Here is an 18,122-nt window from a genome sequence, read left to right on the forward strand (position 1 = left end):
TTCCTATTACTTTTTAATCTGTTATCAGTTTCAGCAACTGACTGGAATACTTTTCCCCAAGTCTCCTTGTGCATGACAGTATTAATGACCAGGTACCTTTATTATATTAACGTTTCCGACTTGCGTACTTGGGAGTGTCTTGTAACACCAGCGAGCGCGGGTGTCAGTAACTCGATTAAGTACAACATACAGAACATTGTTCTCAGTTAACAATGGCTTACTTGATTTAAATAAATGTGGGACATTTACTTTCGGTTTCGCAATGGTAGAATGATTGCAAAGCCTTTGTGAAATAATTGTATCCTGGTAAAACAGTTATATAAATAAAAAGTAAAGCGACTGTTGAAAAAACCCCAACTGAATGTATGCATGGGATCCCCTTGAAAGTCGGGTAGAAAAATACGTCAAGGTAAATTTGCGATTTGTTTCGTTATCATTTTCGAATAACTATATAATTCTATAAAGTATGGTCGTTACTTTAGCGACTATATTGCAACACTAGTCAATATTTTTCAAAAATATGGCTCTATAAATTAAAAATATTCTTTCCTTGTTACATTTGTTTTGATGATTGCTAATCAGTTTATGTAGGTAAACTATTTAAAAGTGGTTAATCAGATTTTGATCAATAAAAGATAAGATTTATTTTGCAGAAAACTCAATTGAATTCATATAATGTGCCTACTAAAAAGCAATTAAAATTCCTAATACACAATTCAATAAAAATGGCTTGCGTATCGCATTTTCCTTATAACAAGAACGGATACAAGACTTTAATGCTAGATAACAGACTGGTTATACGTTACCGCAAAACAGGTTCCAATTTATCTGAAAAATCACAGGACCATTCAGTCGCCTGATAGGTGTTATTTGGACGCTTTTTAAAAATTTTCTTTACGCCGATAAAATGTAAAAGAGGGCTGAAAAAACATCGTTGCAGCACAAACAAACAAATTAGTAGGATATTTTTGCTGTTCAACACTGACAGTTACCTTTTTGTGACGATGTAGTGTCACCGATACTGGATGACATCTTATGGGAGAATGCATATTGCGGTGAACGAATTGATCTCCGACTACATTAAAAGTGAAAAAGAAAACAACAGTATGGAACAAAAGTATCTCAGAATACATTAAATGATTGGAGAAAAAAATATCTTTGGTACTATGAATTAAAACACACATGTTTACATTGATCACAGGCATGTAAAAACAATTTAAAAAAGACAATACTGTTTAATAATCACTTTTCATTACAATTTTAAATACATTTTTGTATTAAAAATTGAAGGGTGCTATTAAAGTACTTTTATGCAGTTAGTCAATCCAGGCTAATGATATATACTATGTATACTGTAATGTTTGTGCGAGATTGGTGAAATACCCAATTGGTTTTAGCAAATACCAAATTACTTCTAACAAGAAATATCTTTAAAAATGATGGTCGGCGAATTGTAATAAGGAAAGAAGTTTATGAATTTTTCATCTAACATTCATCTTTCATCTAACATTTTTCAAACTGCAAAACTAAACAACGCACTTTAACAATTTAAATGGTTCTCTTTTAATTTTTCGCAAAGGTTTCGTAGGTTTCAATTTTGTTTCGTTTATCCTTAGACGAATAATTACAGCAGTAGTTTGATGAAGATTCATGAAGCGGGTCATGAGAAGAGGTCAGTAAATGTGTTTATATTTTTAGCTAAATTGATCCCTATCCCCATTTGTAACAAAATAGCAGGAGACCTTACGATATTGTTACACATCGAGTTTGATAAAAATTCATTACATTTTAGTGGTTAATGCGAAGAAAGGCATATCTACTTTTAGCTGTAGTGGTCCCTAATAGGGCCCAAGTTCCTATATAAATGAATTTGGAAGAGGACCTTATAATGATGCTCCAGACCAAATATGACAAAGATCCACCAAGCTGTTCATGAGACGCTGTATAAAGGCATTTCTGGTTTTAGCTCTAGCAGCCCCTAAAAGGGGTTAAATGTCCCAGCTGAACAAAGTGATAATAAAGATGCTACAAATCAAGTTTGATTAGAATACATGAGAAAAAATCAGTTAAAGGCTTTTTTATTTATTATTTTTATTTATTTCTAAAATAGGCCAGCTGATTCCGCTTTAACAAATGCATATTCGCTATTCATGAATCTTTGGACAATGACGTCACACCAATAAAAAAGTGAAGGTCAAGCAAAACATACAATTGTAATTATTTCAATATTATTACTTCTGTTTCATAAGCAAAGTTTGACCATAGTCATATCACATGGATAAACTGTATGCAGCGTACCTTCATTTCAGTGTAATGAGATTCAGTCATAATATAGCATATATATAATAGAACAGATTTCAACTGAGTTCAATATTTGCATACCATACTAAAGAAAAATATTCATATATAATAAATCAGTTAAATAATTGATAACAAATATATCGAAGCAAACAAGTACTCATTTTAATATGCAATCTGAATAAGTCACAAAAGCAAGAAACCTTTTCATATACAGACGGCAATTGTATCAAGGAAAATCATTTAAAAAGCACTTCTCTACATAAAAGACTCTTATCACACCCTTATTCATGTGATACGCAGACCGTATTCAGCTCTTTCTTTAGTTTGATATATGTTGGTATTTGAACAGGTTTTTATCATATTTATTAAACTTACTTATCATTTTGAGATATATCAATATTCTTGCTGAATATACTGAACCAAATTTAGCTTTAAAACTGTGAACAGCGTCGTTTAGGATAAACACTTTGTCTACATTTCACTCAGCGTAGCACAATCAACAGAGTGAAAGAAATTGACACTCTCGTCCAATCAGGCAGAGTGTTGCATAAATTTTCCATTTTGGTAAATTATCTATAATGCGTTATCAAGTAGTTTGATTTGCAAACTGAAGTCACGTGGCAGAGGTAACGAAAACGAATTTAGACGGCGTCGCCGAAAAAGGCTGGGTAATGATATTATTTTTACCCAATTCAGATCTCCAATACCAAATTCAGACAAAAAGTGATGGGTAAATACCCAACTGCACCAAAAGCTTATCTGGAGCTCTGGGGTTGAATTTAATTCATAATTTAAATATTAAAGAGACTTAAATCTTCGAAAATACGATGTGACAGATGCAAGGAGATATCTAGCCTGACACCGGTTTCAATAAACAGCAGACTGCCGATAACACTAAATTGCAGAAACAAAACACAAAATATACATTCATAAAATGTCAGCAAGGCAAGTTTATGCTTTAATGTTAACATAAATTCATTTTCAGAGATGTAATCATTAGTTACAGATACTTTACTTGTACCAGAAAACGTTCCCAACGGATTTCATTGGGGACTTCCTAACAGAAATATGCAGATTAAGTTTGGACGTGACAGAGACAGCGACAGTCAAAAGTCAATATAACTTTACCTGTTATTTACTTAAGATATCAATACTTATCTACAAACAAAATTTTGTGTGAATACATACCAAAGTATATTTCTAATCATCTTGAATAGATTACTACATTTTCAGCCGATAAAACGAAAGTTTTTTAGTTATATACCGGACCCCTAGCCACTACCTATTGTTTGTTATGTAAACGTAGTGCTTATTATAATGTACTGTGTACATACTTATTTTGGTTGTAGTTTTATTTTGCTGTGTTGGCCCTTCTGTTCGAGAGCACCTGTTAAATTCATTGTGAAATAATGTACACTATTAAGAAAATATTAACAATTAATGTTGTTTTCTGTTTCTCCGAATGACATCAGTTTTTAGCTCGGCTTTTTTAAGAAAAAGCAGAGCTATTGCACTTGTCCCAGGGTCGCCGTTAGTTAAAGTTTTTGATACAGTTAAATATCTCTGTTACTATCAAAGCTATTGACTTGAAACTTAAAATAGTTATTTACTACCAAAGTCTGCAGCTGGAGAAACAATCGCAGTAACTAATTAAATTTTGACAGAATTATGCTCCTTTTTAACTTAGAATTTTGTTAAACTTTTCTAAGAGCTGGATATTGACAATAATACATATATGTAGATATCTCGTATGAATATCAGCATATAAATGGCATGATAACATGAAATGATATTCATCTTCCAGTACAGTTTCACAATACAGACACACACGATATTCTCTGGAGATGTTATAATGTCTACCTTTCATTAAACAATGTGAGGAGCTATGGAATCTTGCCATACAATTTCTGAATTTCTCAACATCTATAGCAGTAATAAATTTTTCAACTCTAAAACAATATTTATAGTTACAATAGTATTGCAGTTTAATATTGTCTCTACACATTGACTGCCGGTTTTGTATGAACTGGTCTTTTAAAGTTTAAACATATTGAATTAAAAATAACCTTGGGTTTGCAACATTTTGTGTTTCCCATACATATCCAAACCCATTGCTGTATAAGTTACGCTTAACATCAACAAAAGCAAAAAACCTTTTCATATACAGACGACAATTGTAACAAGGAAAATCATTTAAAAAGCACTTCTCTACATAAAAGACTCTTATCACGCCCTTATTCATGTGATACGCAGACCGTATTCAGCTCTTTCTTTAGTTTGATATATGTTGTTATTTGAACAGGTTTTTATCATATTTATTAAACTTACTTATCATTTTGAGATATATCAATATTCTTGCTGAATATACTGAACCAAATTTAGCTTTAAAACTGTGAACAGCGTCGTTTAGGATAAACACTTTGTCTACATTTCACTCAGCGTAGCACAATCAACAGAGTGAAAGAAATTGACACTCTCGTCCAATCAGGCAGAGTGTTGCATAAATTTTCCATTTTGGTAAATTATCTATAATGCGTTATCAAGTAGTTTGATTTGCAAACTGAAGTCACGTGGCAGAGGTAACGAAAACGAATTTAGACGGCGTCGCCGAAAAAGGCTGGGTAATGATATTATTTTTACCCAATTCAGATCTCCAATACCAAATTTAGACAAAAAGTGATGGGTAAATACCCAACTGCACCAAAAGCTTATCTGGAGCTCTGGGGTTGAATTTAATTCATAATTTAAATATTAAAGAGACTTAAATCTTCGAAAATACGATGTGACAGATGCAAGGAGATATCTAGCCTGACACCGGTTTCAATAAACAGCAGACTGCCGATAACACTAAATTGCAGAAACAAAACACAAAATATACATTCATAAAATGTCAGCAAGGCAAGTTTATGCTTTAATGTTAACATAAATTCATTTTCAGAGATGTAATTATTAGTTACAGATACTTTACTTGTACCAGAAAACGTTCCCAACGGATTTCATTGGGGACTTCCTAACAGTAATATGCAGATTAAGTTTGGACGTGACAGAGACAGCGACAGTCAAAAGTCAATATAACTTTACCTGTTATTTACTTAAGATATCAATACTTATCTACAAACAAAATTTTGTGTGAATACATACCAAAGTATATTTCTAATCATCTTGAATAGATTACTACATTTTCAGCCGATAAAACGAAAGTTTTTTAGTTACATACCGGACCCCTAGCCACTACCTATTGTTTGTTATGTAAACGTAGTGCTTATTATAATTTACTGTGTACATACTAATTTTGGTTGTAGTTTTATTTTGCTGCGTTGGCCCTTCTGTTCGAGAGCACCTGTTAAATTCATTGTGAAATAATGTACACTATTAAGAAAATATTAACAATTAATGTTGTTTTCTGTTTCTCTGAATGACATCAGTTTTTAGCTCGGCTTTTTTAAGAAAAAGCAGAGCTATTGCACTTGTCCCAGGGTCGCCGTTAGTTAAAGTTTTTGATACAGTTAAATATCTCTGTTACTATCAAAGCTATTGACTTGAAACTTAAAATAGTTATTTACTACCAAAGTCTGCAGCTGGAGAAACAATCGCAGTAACTCTAATTACATTTTGACAGAATTATGCTCCTTTTTAACTTAGAATTTTGTTAAACTTTTCTAAGAGCTGGATATTGACAATAATACATATATGTAGATATCTCGTATGAATATCAGCATATACATGGCATGATAACATGAAATGATATTCATCTTCCAGTACAGTTTCACAATACAGACACACACGATATTCTCTGGAGATGTTATAATGTCTACCTTTCATTAAACAATGTGAGGAGCTATGGAATCTTGCCATACAATTTCTGAATTTCTCAACATCTATAGCAGTAATAAATTTTTCAACTCTAAAACAATATTTATAGTTACAATAGTATTGCAGTTTAATATTGTCTCTACACATTGACTGCCGGTTTTGTATGAACTGGTCTTTTAAAGTTTAAACATATTGAATTAAAAATAACCTTGGGTTTGCAACATTTTGTGTTTCCCATACATATCCAAACCCATTGCTGTATAAGTTACGCTTAACATCAGTAACCCAGTTTTCATACCATATAATATTGTCATAATACATAAGCATTTCATAAGACAATCTTGTATATCTATCTTTACATATACAGTAGATTTTCACTGATAGTGTTTTTGCTATCCTAGTTGTCCAGCCAAATTTTGGAAAAAGAAATGATTGTAACTATCAGACCTATAGTTTTTGTAAAATGTTTGCATTAGCAACTGTTTATTTAGCTAAGTTCATTTTAAATGCAAGTTTGAAAAATTATTATTACCATTACCACCATATTATAGTCACATAGTCCCTCCTGTTGCCTAACTATTACCTCCTGTTGCCTAATTATCACCTCCTGTTGCCTATCTTGGTTGCACAACTAAAACATGAATTCAGAAGCTAGACACAGTTTTAAAAATACGCTTTTGTTCAGATATGCCTATATCAATCAAAGGTAGATGTAAAACAAGAATTATGTTGAAATAAAAATGTACTATACTTAAGCTTTTAAATAGTTTTACATTAAAGGGGGGTAATTGCAACATTTTATGAAAATTGATAAAACATGCATATACAAATTATGGAGTGTTATCCTACTTGCACTGGCATTGGTTTCTGAGTCCACAGTTTGGTTAAAGTTTTGACTCATTTTGATTTTATCTTTGTTATTACGTGATGGATTTGCAGTTATTCCTCATCATCACTCGCATCATGTGATACCAGGACCATAACTCTCATACCAATATTTCATGGATTATGCCCCCTTGTTACTTAGAATTTTAGGTTAAAGTTTTGTTGCACAATCACACTCTCCCTATTAAGTGGATTTAATACAAACTTTAAATAGTTGTTCCGTTTTATCACCCACATCATATGATACAAGGTCAATAACTCTAACACCAGGGTTTTAGGAATTACATGACAAGCCCTCGATGTATGCCCCCTTTTTACTTAGAATGCGGATACCTTTTGATGCATTATCACTGTATCTCTACTACTACAGAAGGGAAAAATAATTGTGCCACATATCCAACTACATCATATGACACATGGGTCATAACTCTTGTTCTAATATTTTATGAATTATCCCACTTTTAACTTCGAAGTTTATGTTAAAGTTTTGGTACATTTTCATGATACCTCTGTTATTACTAAATCGACTTGATTCATAGTTGTTTGTTAACATCACCCACATCATATGACACAAGGGCATAACTCTTGCATCAATATTTCAAGAATTATGCCTTCTTTTTTAGCTCACCTGAGCCAAAGGCTCATGATGAGCTTTTGTGACCGCTCAATGTCCGATGTGCGTCGTCCGTCGTGTGTCCGTCAGCAATTTCTAAAAACATCTTCTTCTTCAAAAACACTGGGCAGAATTACACCAAACTTCACAGGAATTATCCTTGGGTGACCCCCTTTCAAAATTGTTCAAAGAATTGAATTCCTAGCAGAACTCTAGTTGCCGTGTCAACCGAAAGGAAAAACTTAAAAAATCATCTTATCCAAAACCACAGTTCATAGGGCTTTTATATTTGGTATGTAGCATCGTCTAGTGGTCCTCTACCAATATTGCTCAAATTATCCCCCTGGGGTCAAATATGGCCCCACCCTGGGGGTCACATGGTTTACGTAGTCTTATATAGGGAAAACTTTGAAAATCTTCTTGTCCAAAACCACAGGTCCTAGGGCTTTGATATTTGGTGTGTAGCATCCTCTAGTGGTCCTCTACCAAGATTATTCAAATTATCCCCCTAGGTTCAAATATGGCCCTGCCCTGGGGGTCACATGGTTTACATAGACTTGTATAGGAAAAAACTTTAAAAATCTTCTTGTCTTAAACTACAAGACCTAGGCCTTCGATATTTGGTATGCAGCATTGCCTGGTGGTCCTCTAGCAAAACTGTTCAAATTATGCCCCTGGGTTGAAAAGAGGCCCCGCCCTAGGGGTCCCAAGTTTTACATAGACTTGTATAGGAAAAAACTTTAAAAATCTTCTTGTCTTAAACTACAAGACCTAGGCCTTTGATGTTTGGTATGTAGCATTGCCTGATGGTCCTGTACCAAGATTGTTCAAATTATTACTTTGGGGTGAAAAGAGGCCCCACCCCGGGGGTCCCATTTTACATAGCCTTATATAGGAAAAAAACTTTAAAAATCTTCTTGTCTGAAACCACAAGACCTAAGCCTTTGATATTTGGTATGTAGCATTGCCTTATGGTCCTCTACCAAGAGTGTTCAAATTATTACCCTGGGGTGAAAAATGGCCCCACCCCGGGGGTCCCAAGTTTTACATAGACTTGTATAGGAAAAAACTTTAAAAATCTTCATGTCTGAAAGTTCAAGGCCTAGGCCGTTGATACTTGGTATATAGCATTACCTAGGGGTTCTCTAACAAGATTCTTCAAATTATGCCCCTGGGGTGAAAACAGGCCCTGCCCCGGTGGTCACTTGTTGTATAAGTTATATAGGAAAAAAATACTTAAAAAAAATTCTGTTCATATTTCCTAGACTGTTTTATTATAATTAGCCTCTACCTGATGACCCCAAGTAATTAGGGGTCACTTGACTTTGACCTTGACCTACTGACGTACTTTTTGTTTTTTAAGATAGAGCCTTGAGATTTGGATGACAAGTACATACACCGATCCTAAAACTGACTTTCAGTGACCATGAGTGTGACCTACTGACCTACTTTCTTAATATTTTAGCATCAGTTTGACATTAAAAACATGTAGCTCATATTACTCAGGTGAGCGGACCAGGGTCATCATGACCCTCTTGTTACTGGAGTTTCAGGTTAATTTTAATGTACTGTCACTATATCTTTGTTATTACTAATGGATTTTGTTCAAATTTAAAAGTGTCCTTCATCATCCTCATCTTGAGACAAGGTTCTTAACTCTGGCAAAAATATTTTATGAATCATACCACAGTACCACCTTTTTACATAGAATCAGATTTTTCACCATACCTGTATTTTACTAAATTGGTTTGATCCAAACATAAAATAGTTTTGCCGCATCATCATCTTCATCTTATGACACAATGTCCATAATTCTGGCTGCAATATTTTATGAGCTATAACCCCCTTTGTACTCAATAATTCAGGTTAAAGTTGTGATGAAGTTGTTTATTACTAAATGGGTTTGATTAAAACTATAAATAGTTGTTGCACATTATTAGAGACATGATATGACACATGGCAGAAATATTCCATAACTTAATCCATTTTATACTTAGTTAATATTTTGATACACTTTCATTTTATCTATGTTATTATTATAGAAAATACATTAAATTTTGACTTAGATTTAAACATCATCATCCACGTTGGAGTCATAAAACACCACAAAGATAGCTCCAGCCTGCAGATGATCCCACTTTCATTATCCAGCATCAAGTCTTCAGTGACAGCTCTTGTTATAGTAAGGATCTAACACAGTGGCTACGTAATGGGTCTTTTTGATCCTTAAATCAATTTCGAACAGAATATAAGAAAAGGGGAAAATGTCATAAATTGTTGCTTAAATACAACTGACCAATAGTGGTATGAGTTTGCTTTACAAAAATAACAAACTTTTGACTTGTTCACATTTAGTAATTAACATGTTTTTGCATCACCTACCTAAAAGAAAAACCCTAATTGAATTTATAATCATAAAATCACCATGTATTCAATACAATAGGGTTGTTATAACAGTAGCAAGATCTGAAATTTTGTATTTGGCTTAAGTAGATGTTGCTAGGTTGGATCTACTTTAACCTACTTACTGCTCATACAATGTAAACTGGCGTATTCTGACTGCGTGTCTTAAGTAAATATGATGCTAAAGAAACAAAAAAAGGATAAAATGGACAAACATCTCAATTGTATAAGACTTTAATTAACTATTTGCATAAAGATTCTAGTCCAACTTACAGGACATTTAGGATGTCCAGCGTTATGATGTTTGGTTGGCATGGCAATTATAAAATATCAGAATCATAAAATAAGCCATCTCTTTCAGCCAAATGAGTGAGACTAAAAGATTGTGATGAAATATTTGGGTTATTAAAACAGAAGTATCTAATTTCACTTGCTGGAGTTTTTGATAAGCCTGCCCAGAAGGTCAGTTGAGCTCCTTGTGCTATAAGGTTTTATGAACAATTTAATCTTACTAGTCCCCTACTGGTTGAAAACCAGTTTCAGGGACTATAGCAATGCGCTTTTCCATCCGTCATTCTGTCATTCCGTCATTCCGTCCGTTTCGTGTCCGGTCCATAACTCTGTCATCCATGAAGGGATTTTAATATTACTTGGCACAAATGTTCCCCATGAGGAGACGACGTGTCGTGTGCAAAACCCGGACCCCTAGCTTAAAGGTCAAGGTCACAATTGGAGGTCAGAGGTCAACAGGGCTTTTTTCCTGTCCGGTCCATAACTCATCCTAGGTCAAAATTTTAGTGAGAAGTGACTTTAGGGAGAAAGTGAGGAATTTAAGGAGAAGAATCGGCATAGCATTCAGTTTCCTGCCTATATATATTTCCACTTTCTGTGGGTCTAGCTGTAACTTATAAACAGTAATTATTTAAGGAAATTGATTCTTGCATTGTCATTTTCAATCGTCGCTATGAAAAAGTCGCCTTTAAATTTTTATCCGAAATTAACATGTTCGAAACTCGTAAATTTATCAGGTGCACAATCAAAACGCCGTGAAAATTTTCATTCATGTTTCAATTCTAGTGCTTTTATAATGCCTGATTTTTGCATCAACTTGTTCAGATTTATACATTTAATTTATTTATTTATTATTTATTAATTTTTTCGAAAATAATACCAAACTCATAGATAATGGCGATCTTTTTACAATATTTTGTACGGCAGTTCTGGCGTCCGCGTAATCATTTTTAGCTCATCTGATTTTTTGAAAAAAAATGATGAGTTTGTCATCACTTGAGCGGTTGTCGGCGTCGGCGTCGGCGTCTGCGTCGGCGTTGCCTGGTTAAGTTTTATGTTTAGGTCAGCTTTTCTCCTAAACTATCAAAGCTATTGCTTTGAAACTTGGAATACTTAATCACCATCATAAGCTGACCCTGTATAGCAAGAAACATAACTCCATCTTGATTTTTGCAAGATTTATGGCCCCTTTTGTACTTAGAAAATATCAGATTTCTTGGTTAAGTTTTATGTTTAGGTCAGCTTTTATCCTAAACTATCAAAGCTATTGCTTTGAAACTTGGAATACTTGTTCACCATCATAAGCAGACCCTGTACATCAAGAAACATAATTCCATCTTGCTTTTTGCAAGAATTATTGCCCCTTTTGGACTTAGAAAATCAGTTTTCTTGGTTAAGTTTTATGTTTAGGTCAGCTTTTCTCCTAAACTGTCAAAGCTATTGCTTTAAAACTTGCAACACTTGTTCACCATCATAAGTTGACCCTGTACAGCAAGAAACATAACTCCATTCTGCTTTTTGCAAGATTTATGGCCCCTTTTGGACTTAGAAAATATCAGATTTCTTGGTTAAGTTTTATGTTTAGGTCAACTTTTTCTCCTAAACTATCAAAGCTATTGCTTTAAAACTTGCAACACTTGTTCACCATCATAAGCTGACCCTGTACAGCAAGAACATAACTCCATCCTGCTTTTTGCAATAATTATTGCCCCTTTTGGACTTAGAAAATCATTTTCTTGCTTGAGTATTATGTTTAAGTCCACTTTTCTCATAAACTATCAAACCTATTGCTTTAAAACTTGCAACAGTTTTTCACCATCATATGTGGACACTGAACATCAAGAAACATAACTCTATCCTGCTTTTTGCAAGAATGATGCCCCTTTTTAGACTTAGAAAATCATGGGTAGGACAATATTTCTATTACACAAAAAAAAAATCAGATGAGCGTCAGCACCCGCAAGGCAGTGCTCTTGTTTATCCACAGTACCCAAGCAATTCATTTATAGAAATTGGTGGTAATCATGGTAACTGAAATAATTTTTGAAGTAATCTTTAATAAAATGAAAGAATAATATACAATTGTTGCATAAGATCATGCTCTCGTTAAGTTTATCCGCTTTTTACACGCCGATTGAAAATTTTCAAAATGGCGGCGACTTACAATATTATTGATTGACACTGTGGGATATTAACGCTAAGATTGGCTGAAGTTTGACAAGTGAGTAGGCGGGGTTGACTATGGATTTATAGATAATTTAATCTAGAATATGCATCAAGTTTTACAACTTTAAGTAAACAGATAACAACTCGCTGAAAAACTCGGCGATTCGGATTTCGCCCGGAGGCGATAATTAGGCAAAGTGGCTGACTTTAAAGCGACAATATTGCTCAAATCGCCTTGTAGGATGATCCCTGATTCATGAAGGGATTTTTATATTACTTGGCACAAATGTTCCTCATAATAAGAGGCTGTGTCATGCACAACTTTCAGACCCCTAGCTCAAAGGACAAGGCCACACTTGGCAGTCTAACATGCCATGAACAGGGTCTGTTTCGTGTCCGGTCCATAACTCTGTCATTCATCAAGGGATTTTAATATCACTTGGCACAAATGTTCCCCATGATGAGACAATGTGACTTGCGGAAATCCCGGACCCCTGGCTCAAAGGTCAAGGTCACAATTGGAGGTCAGAGGTCAACAGAGCTTTTTTCCTGTCCGGTCCATAACTCTGCCATCCATGAAGATATTTTAATATTACCTGGCACAAATGTTCCCCATGATGAGACAATGTGTCATGGGCAAGCCCTGGACCCCTAGCTTAATAGCTTAAAGGTCAAGGTCACAATTGGAGGTCAAAGGTCAATAGGGTTTTTTTCCTGTCCGGTCTAGAACTCTGTCATCCATCAAGGGATTTTAATATTACTTGGTATAAATGTTCCCCATGATGAGACGATGTGTCATGCGCAACACACAGAACCCTAGCTTAAAGGTCAAGGTCACACTTGGAGATCAAAGGTCAATGGGACATTTTTCCTGTCAGGTGTATAACTTTGTCATGCAAAGCAGGATTTGAATATTGCTTGGCACAAACGTTCACCACTATGTGACAGAGTGTCATGCGCAAGAACCTGGTCCCCCAAAGGTCAGATAGAAGAATGACTTTGTCTGGAACATTTCTTCTTCATGCATAGAGGGATTTTGATGTAACTTGGCATAAATGTTCACTACCATGAGATTGTTGTGCGCAAGAACCAGGTCCCTAGGTCAAAGGTCAAGGTCACAGTTAGAGGTCAAAATTTTTTAATGCCAAATTCAAGAATGACTTTTTCCGGAGCATTTCTTCTTCATGCATGGAGGGATTTTGATGTAACTTGGCACAAATGTTCCCACCATGAGGCACCCTTGTTTTTAGAATTATGTCGTTACATGTTGTTACTATAAATAGCTTATATTGTTACTTATTTATTACAGGCCATAGAGAAAAATCGAGACCAGTTTTCTGTGGTACAACATGCATGTTACATCCAATTTTTAGGTGTATTTTGACCTATCTCTACATGGTAAAGAGTTTTATGTGGACTTATTTAGAATTTTTTTTTTTTTTTTTTTTTTTTACTGTAAATAACTAATATGATACCTTTTTGATAATTGGCCAAAAAATGCTATATGAAAACAACTATAGGTTTTTATATATACAAATTTTAATCCAAGTGTTTTGTTATAACATATTGTATATATAGTACAATGTTGTTTATAAATTATTGACAGATATCAGTTCATTATGTTATATTGCAGTAGAGAAAATTAGGTGCCTTCCAGTAGGGGACTTTGTATTGCATGGCAATACTTCATTCACTTAGATAGATAGATAGATAGATAGATAGATTTATTTCGATAATTGAGCAAACATAACATAGTTACAATACATGCATATAATAAAATTTATAATCACATATAAAAGTTGTCATATGAAGTAATGTGTTATGAACTATGTCAGTCACATCAATATCAAGGATGACACAAGAAAGAGAAAAAAAAAATCTCTTATTTCCATTGTGGTCCTTGGTACCAATAGTCTGACATAGAGAGGCATGAAAAATTAACATGAATATATATAAAAAAAATTACTGTGTTCATTATTATAAAATAACGTATATGTTATGCATATGTAATTATAATTGCTCAAGCTAATCAATTTATGATTCTTAATTGAATGAAAGACAGATGAATAAATAGACACCAATATCACATCAATATCACAGTACATTGTGAAAATATAATTTCTTAAAAAAATGCATTACAACCAGGGACTAGATAACAGAAAGAACACATAAGTTCAGCAACGAAGCTTATCGTTAAGAAAGTGGTCCTTTACCGCCCTTTTAAAACTAGATATCTTGTTTTGTACAAGAATAGACAGCCATGTTCACTGAAAAGGCAATAATAAACCATGATAATTGTCATTATTATAATTTATAGTTGTTACATTATGTGTAATAACCAGTGAAGTTGACTGTGAGTTTCTGGCCACTTATGTAATAATTATGTATGTATTTGCACGTGCATGTGTGTGTGTGCAAGCACGCATGCGTGCTACTCAGATCTAGTGTAGTTAATATATCTCTGTATGTGTAATAACTATATATGGATTATTAAACCATGGAAGTTGTATAAACTTACATAGAACATGATTATGAACATATCTCTTTTTAAATAATAATACTATATATGAGAAAAAATGAAATAATTGTACCAAAAATCAGTTTGATTAGGAACTGAAAAATCATATCTTATTTTGAATATTTCAGTCACTTAAATAAGCATCATTGGAACAATGGAGAACAAGAATATGAGAGATCACCAGCAAGAAAAGAGAGATGATGTATCAGGACAGATTGATAACCAAGTCAGTAATATTGGCAGTAGATCAGAAGGATATTTTGACACGCAAAATGAAAGGCAAGAGAATGATAACACTGTTAAAATGGAAAGACAGCCACCCCCTCAGGTTGATAAAGAAAGACAGCAAGAAGGGACAGGTACTGTTTCAGGCATACCAGTAAACGAAAAGGAAAGTAGAAATACTGGAATTACGTCTGACAGGGATGTGGAGTTTAAAGCTGATGACCCTGAAACTGATGGGATCAAAGATGATAATGCTTCAGGTAGTAAGGAGGAACGAGATAAGAACAATTTAGGTGGAAACGATTACTCACATGCAGTAGAAGTAGATAATGTAAGGATATCAATGCCTGGTAATTTGAATATTATTGACGAGACACAAGATAGAGATGTATATGAAAACAGGACACAAAGCATGATACCTAAACATGATGCCAGTCAGAATGTTGGCACTTCTGACAATAAGCCTGAAGATGACAAATCACAGGACCAATTTGACCGTGAGCCACGTAACTCTGAAGGTAGAGAAAATAGGGAAAATGCATATTTATCTCCAGCTCAAAACGAAAATCAAAATGAAAATAATGCAGTAGATATGAATAAGCAAGAAGCTCTTGCAAAGATAAGACGGGGACAAACCTATGATGAAGAGGAAGACTCTGAAACTGTTACAGAGAATTGGATAGATAATGAAGCTTATGACAGGGCACGAGAGAAATATGTTTATTTCTGGAAGAGTCAGTCTATTTACAGTCAGTGGCATAAGTCTTGGTTTTATGTTGATGACGAGAAATTTAATTGCGCGGAACAGTTCATGATGTTCAAAAAAGCAGGTAAATCTAGATATAATATTGTTCTATGTAAATAAGATCAGCCAATTTTTCTTCCTTCTTAAAATTTATATTATAACCTACTTTTCACTTGTGTTATTTTTAGTCAGCAGCAGAGGTTGTCATTTATTTGGCCAGTGTAAATGTTGCCAATTATTACCTCCAGTTTTATGTGATAAACTGTTTAAATCAGTAACTTTTCACATAACTTTTATTGAATGAAGTTCTACCTATGTTAATAATTTCAATATTATAATCTAAAATATACAGAAACAAGACAAAAGTATTCATTAAAGAGCAAAAGTGTATTGCGTATGCTAACATGATGTTAATGTATTTATTTTATTTAGTTTTATTTGGTGATGATGAAATTGCTGGTGAAATACTGCGATGTAAAGACCCAAAAAAAATAAAAGCTCTTGGACGAGAAGTTAGAGGATTTGACCCTCATAAATGGCAACAGAATTGCTTATACATTGTCAGAAAAGGCAACAAGGCCAAGGTAATTGTGTGTACATACAGGGGTAACCTATACATAGCAATGACAGATTATTAGGTAACCTCCATTATATGTATAGGCTGCATGTTGATCTTACTTTACATTTTGATTGGTAAGCAGTCTACGCTAAGTAGCCAGTGTACCTGTATCTTTTAGACTGATGTAAGTCATTGTGAATACCTCAGCAGTATAATTCAGTAACTCTATCATGCATAAGTAACAGGTTCAGTAACTTCATCATGCATTGGTAATATGTTCACTAACTCAATCATACATTGGTAAGACATTCAGTAACTCCATCATGCATTGGTAAGACATTCAGTAACTCCAACATGCATTGGTAAGACATTCAGTAACTTCATCATGCATTGGTAAGACATTCAGTAATTCTAACATGCATTAGTAAGACATTCAGTAACTTCATCATGCATTGGTATAACATTCACTAACTCCATCATGCATTGGTAAGATATTCAGTAATTTCATCATGCTTTAGTAAGACATTCAGTAACTTCATCATGCATTGTTAAGACATTCACTAACTCCATCATGCATTGGTAAGACATTCAGTAACTGCAACATGCATTGGTAAGACATTCAGTAAGTCCAACATGCATTGGTAAGACATTCAGTAACTTCTTCATGCATTGGTAAGACATTCAATAATTTAAACATGCATTGGTAACACATTCACTAACTTCATTCAGTAAGTCCAACATGCATTGGTAAGACATTCAGTAACTTCATCATGCATTGGTAAGTAACACATTCACTAACTTCATCATGCATTGATAAGACATTCAGTAAGTCCAACATGCATTGGTGTGACATTCAGTAACTTCATCATGCATTGGTAAGACATTCAGTAACTCCATCATGCATTAGTAAGACATTCAGTAACTTCATCATGCATTGGTAAGACATTCAGTAACTTCATCATGCATTGGTAAGACATTTACTAACTCCAACATGCATTGGTAACACATTCACAAACTTCATCATGCATTGGTAAGACATTCAGTAACTCCATCATGCATGGGTAAACATTCACTAACTTTATCATGCATTGGTAAGACATTCAGTAACTCCATCATGCATTGTTTACACATTCACTAACTTCATCATGCATTGGTAAGACATTCAGTAACTCCATCATGCATTGGTAACACATTACCTAACTTCATCATGCATTGGTAACACATTCACTAACTTCATCATGCATTGGTAACACATTCACTAACTTCATCATGCATTGGTAACACATTCAGTAACACATTCACTAACTTCATCATGCATTGGTAACACATTCACTAACTTCATCATGCATTGGTAACACATTCACTAACTTCATCATGCATTGGTAACACATTAACTAACTTCATCATGCATTGGTAGCACATTCACTAACTTCATCATTCATTGGTAAGGCATTCAGTAACTTCATCATGCATTGGTAACACATTCACTAACTTCATCATGCATTGGTAGCACATTCACTAACTTCATCATGCATTGGTAACACATTAACTAACTTCATCATGCATTGGTAGCACATTCAGTAACTTCATCATGCATTGGTAA

General features: G+C 34.1%; 1 protein-coding gene across 1 annotated transcript in view; it reads left to right on the forward strand.

Annotated features, from left to right (window-relative positions):
* The first annotated feature begins 244 nt into the window (after nucleotides 1–244).
* Nucleotides 245–18,122, forward strand: part of LOC123525175 (uncharacterized) — a 34,720-nt gene continuing 16,842 nt past the window's right edge. The window contains exons 1-3 of the mRNA XM_045304014.2: nucleotides 245–409; nucleotides 15,119–16,045; nucleotides 16,393–16,544. Of these exons, the coding sequence (XP_045159949.2) occupies nucleotides 15,145–16,045; nucleotides 16,393–16,544 (1,053 nt within the window). The 5' untranslated portion in view covers nucleotides 245–409; nucleotides 15,119–15,144. The remainder of the gene's footprint in view (nucleotides 410–15,118; nucleotides 16,046–16,392; nucleotides 16,545–18,122) is intronic.

This window comes from Mercenaria mercenaria, chromosome 3, assembly GCF_021730395.1.
Source record: "Mercenaria mercenaria strain notata chromosome 3, MADL_Memer_1, whole genome shotgun sequence".
NCBI classification, from domain to species: domain Eukaryota; kingdom Metazoa; phylum Mollusca; class Bivalvia; order Venerida; family Veneridae; genus Mercenaria; species Mercenaria mercenaria.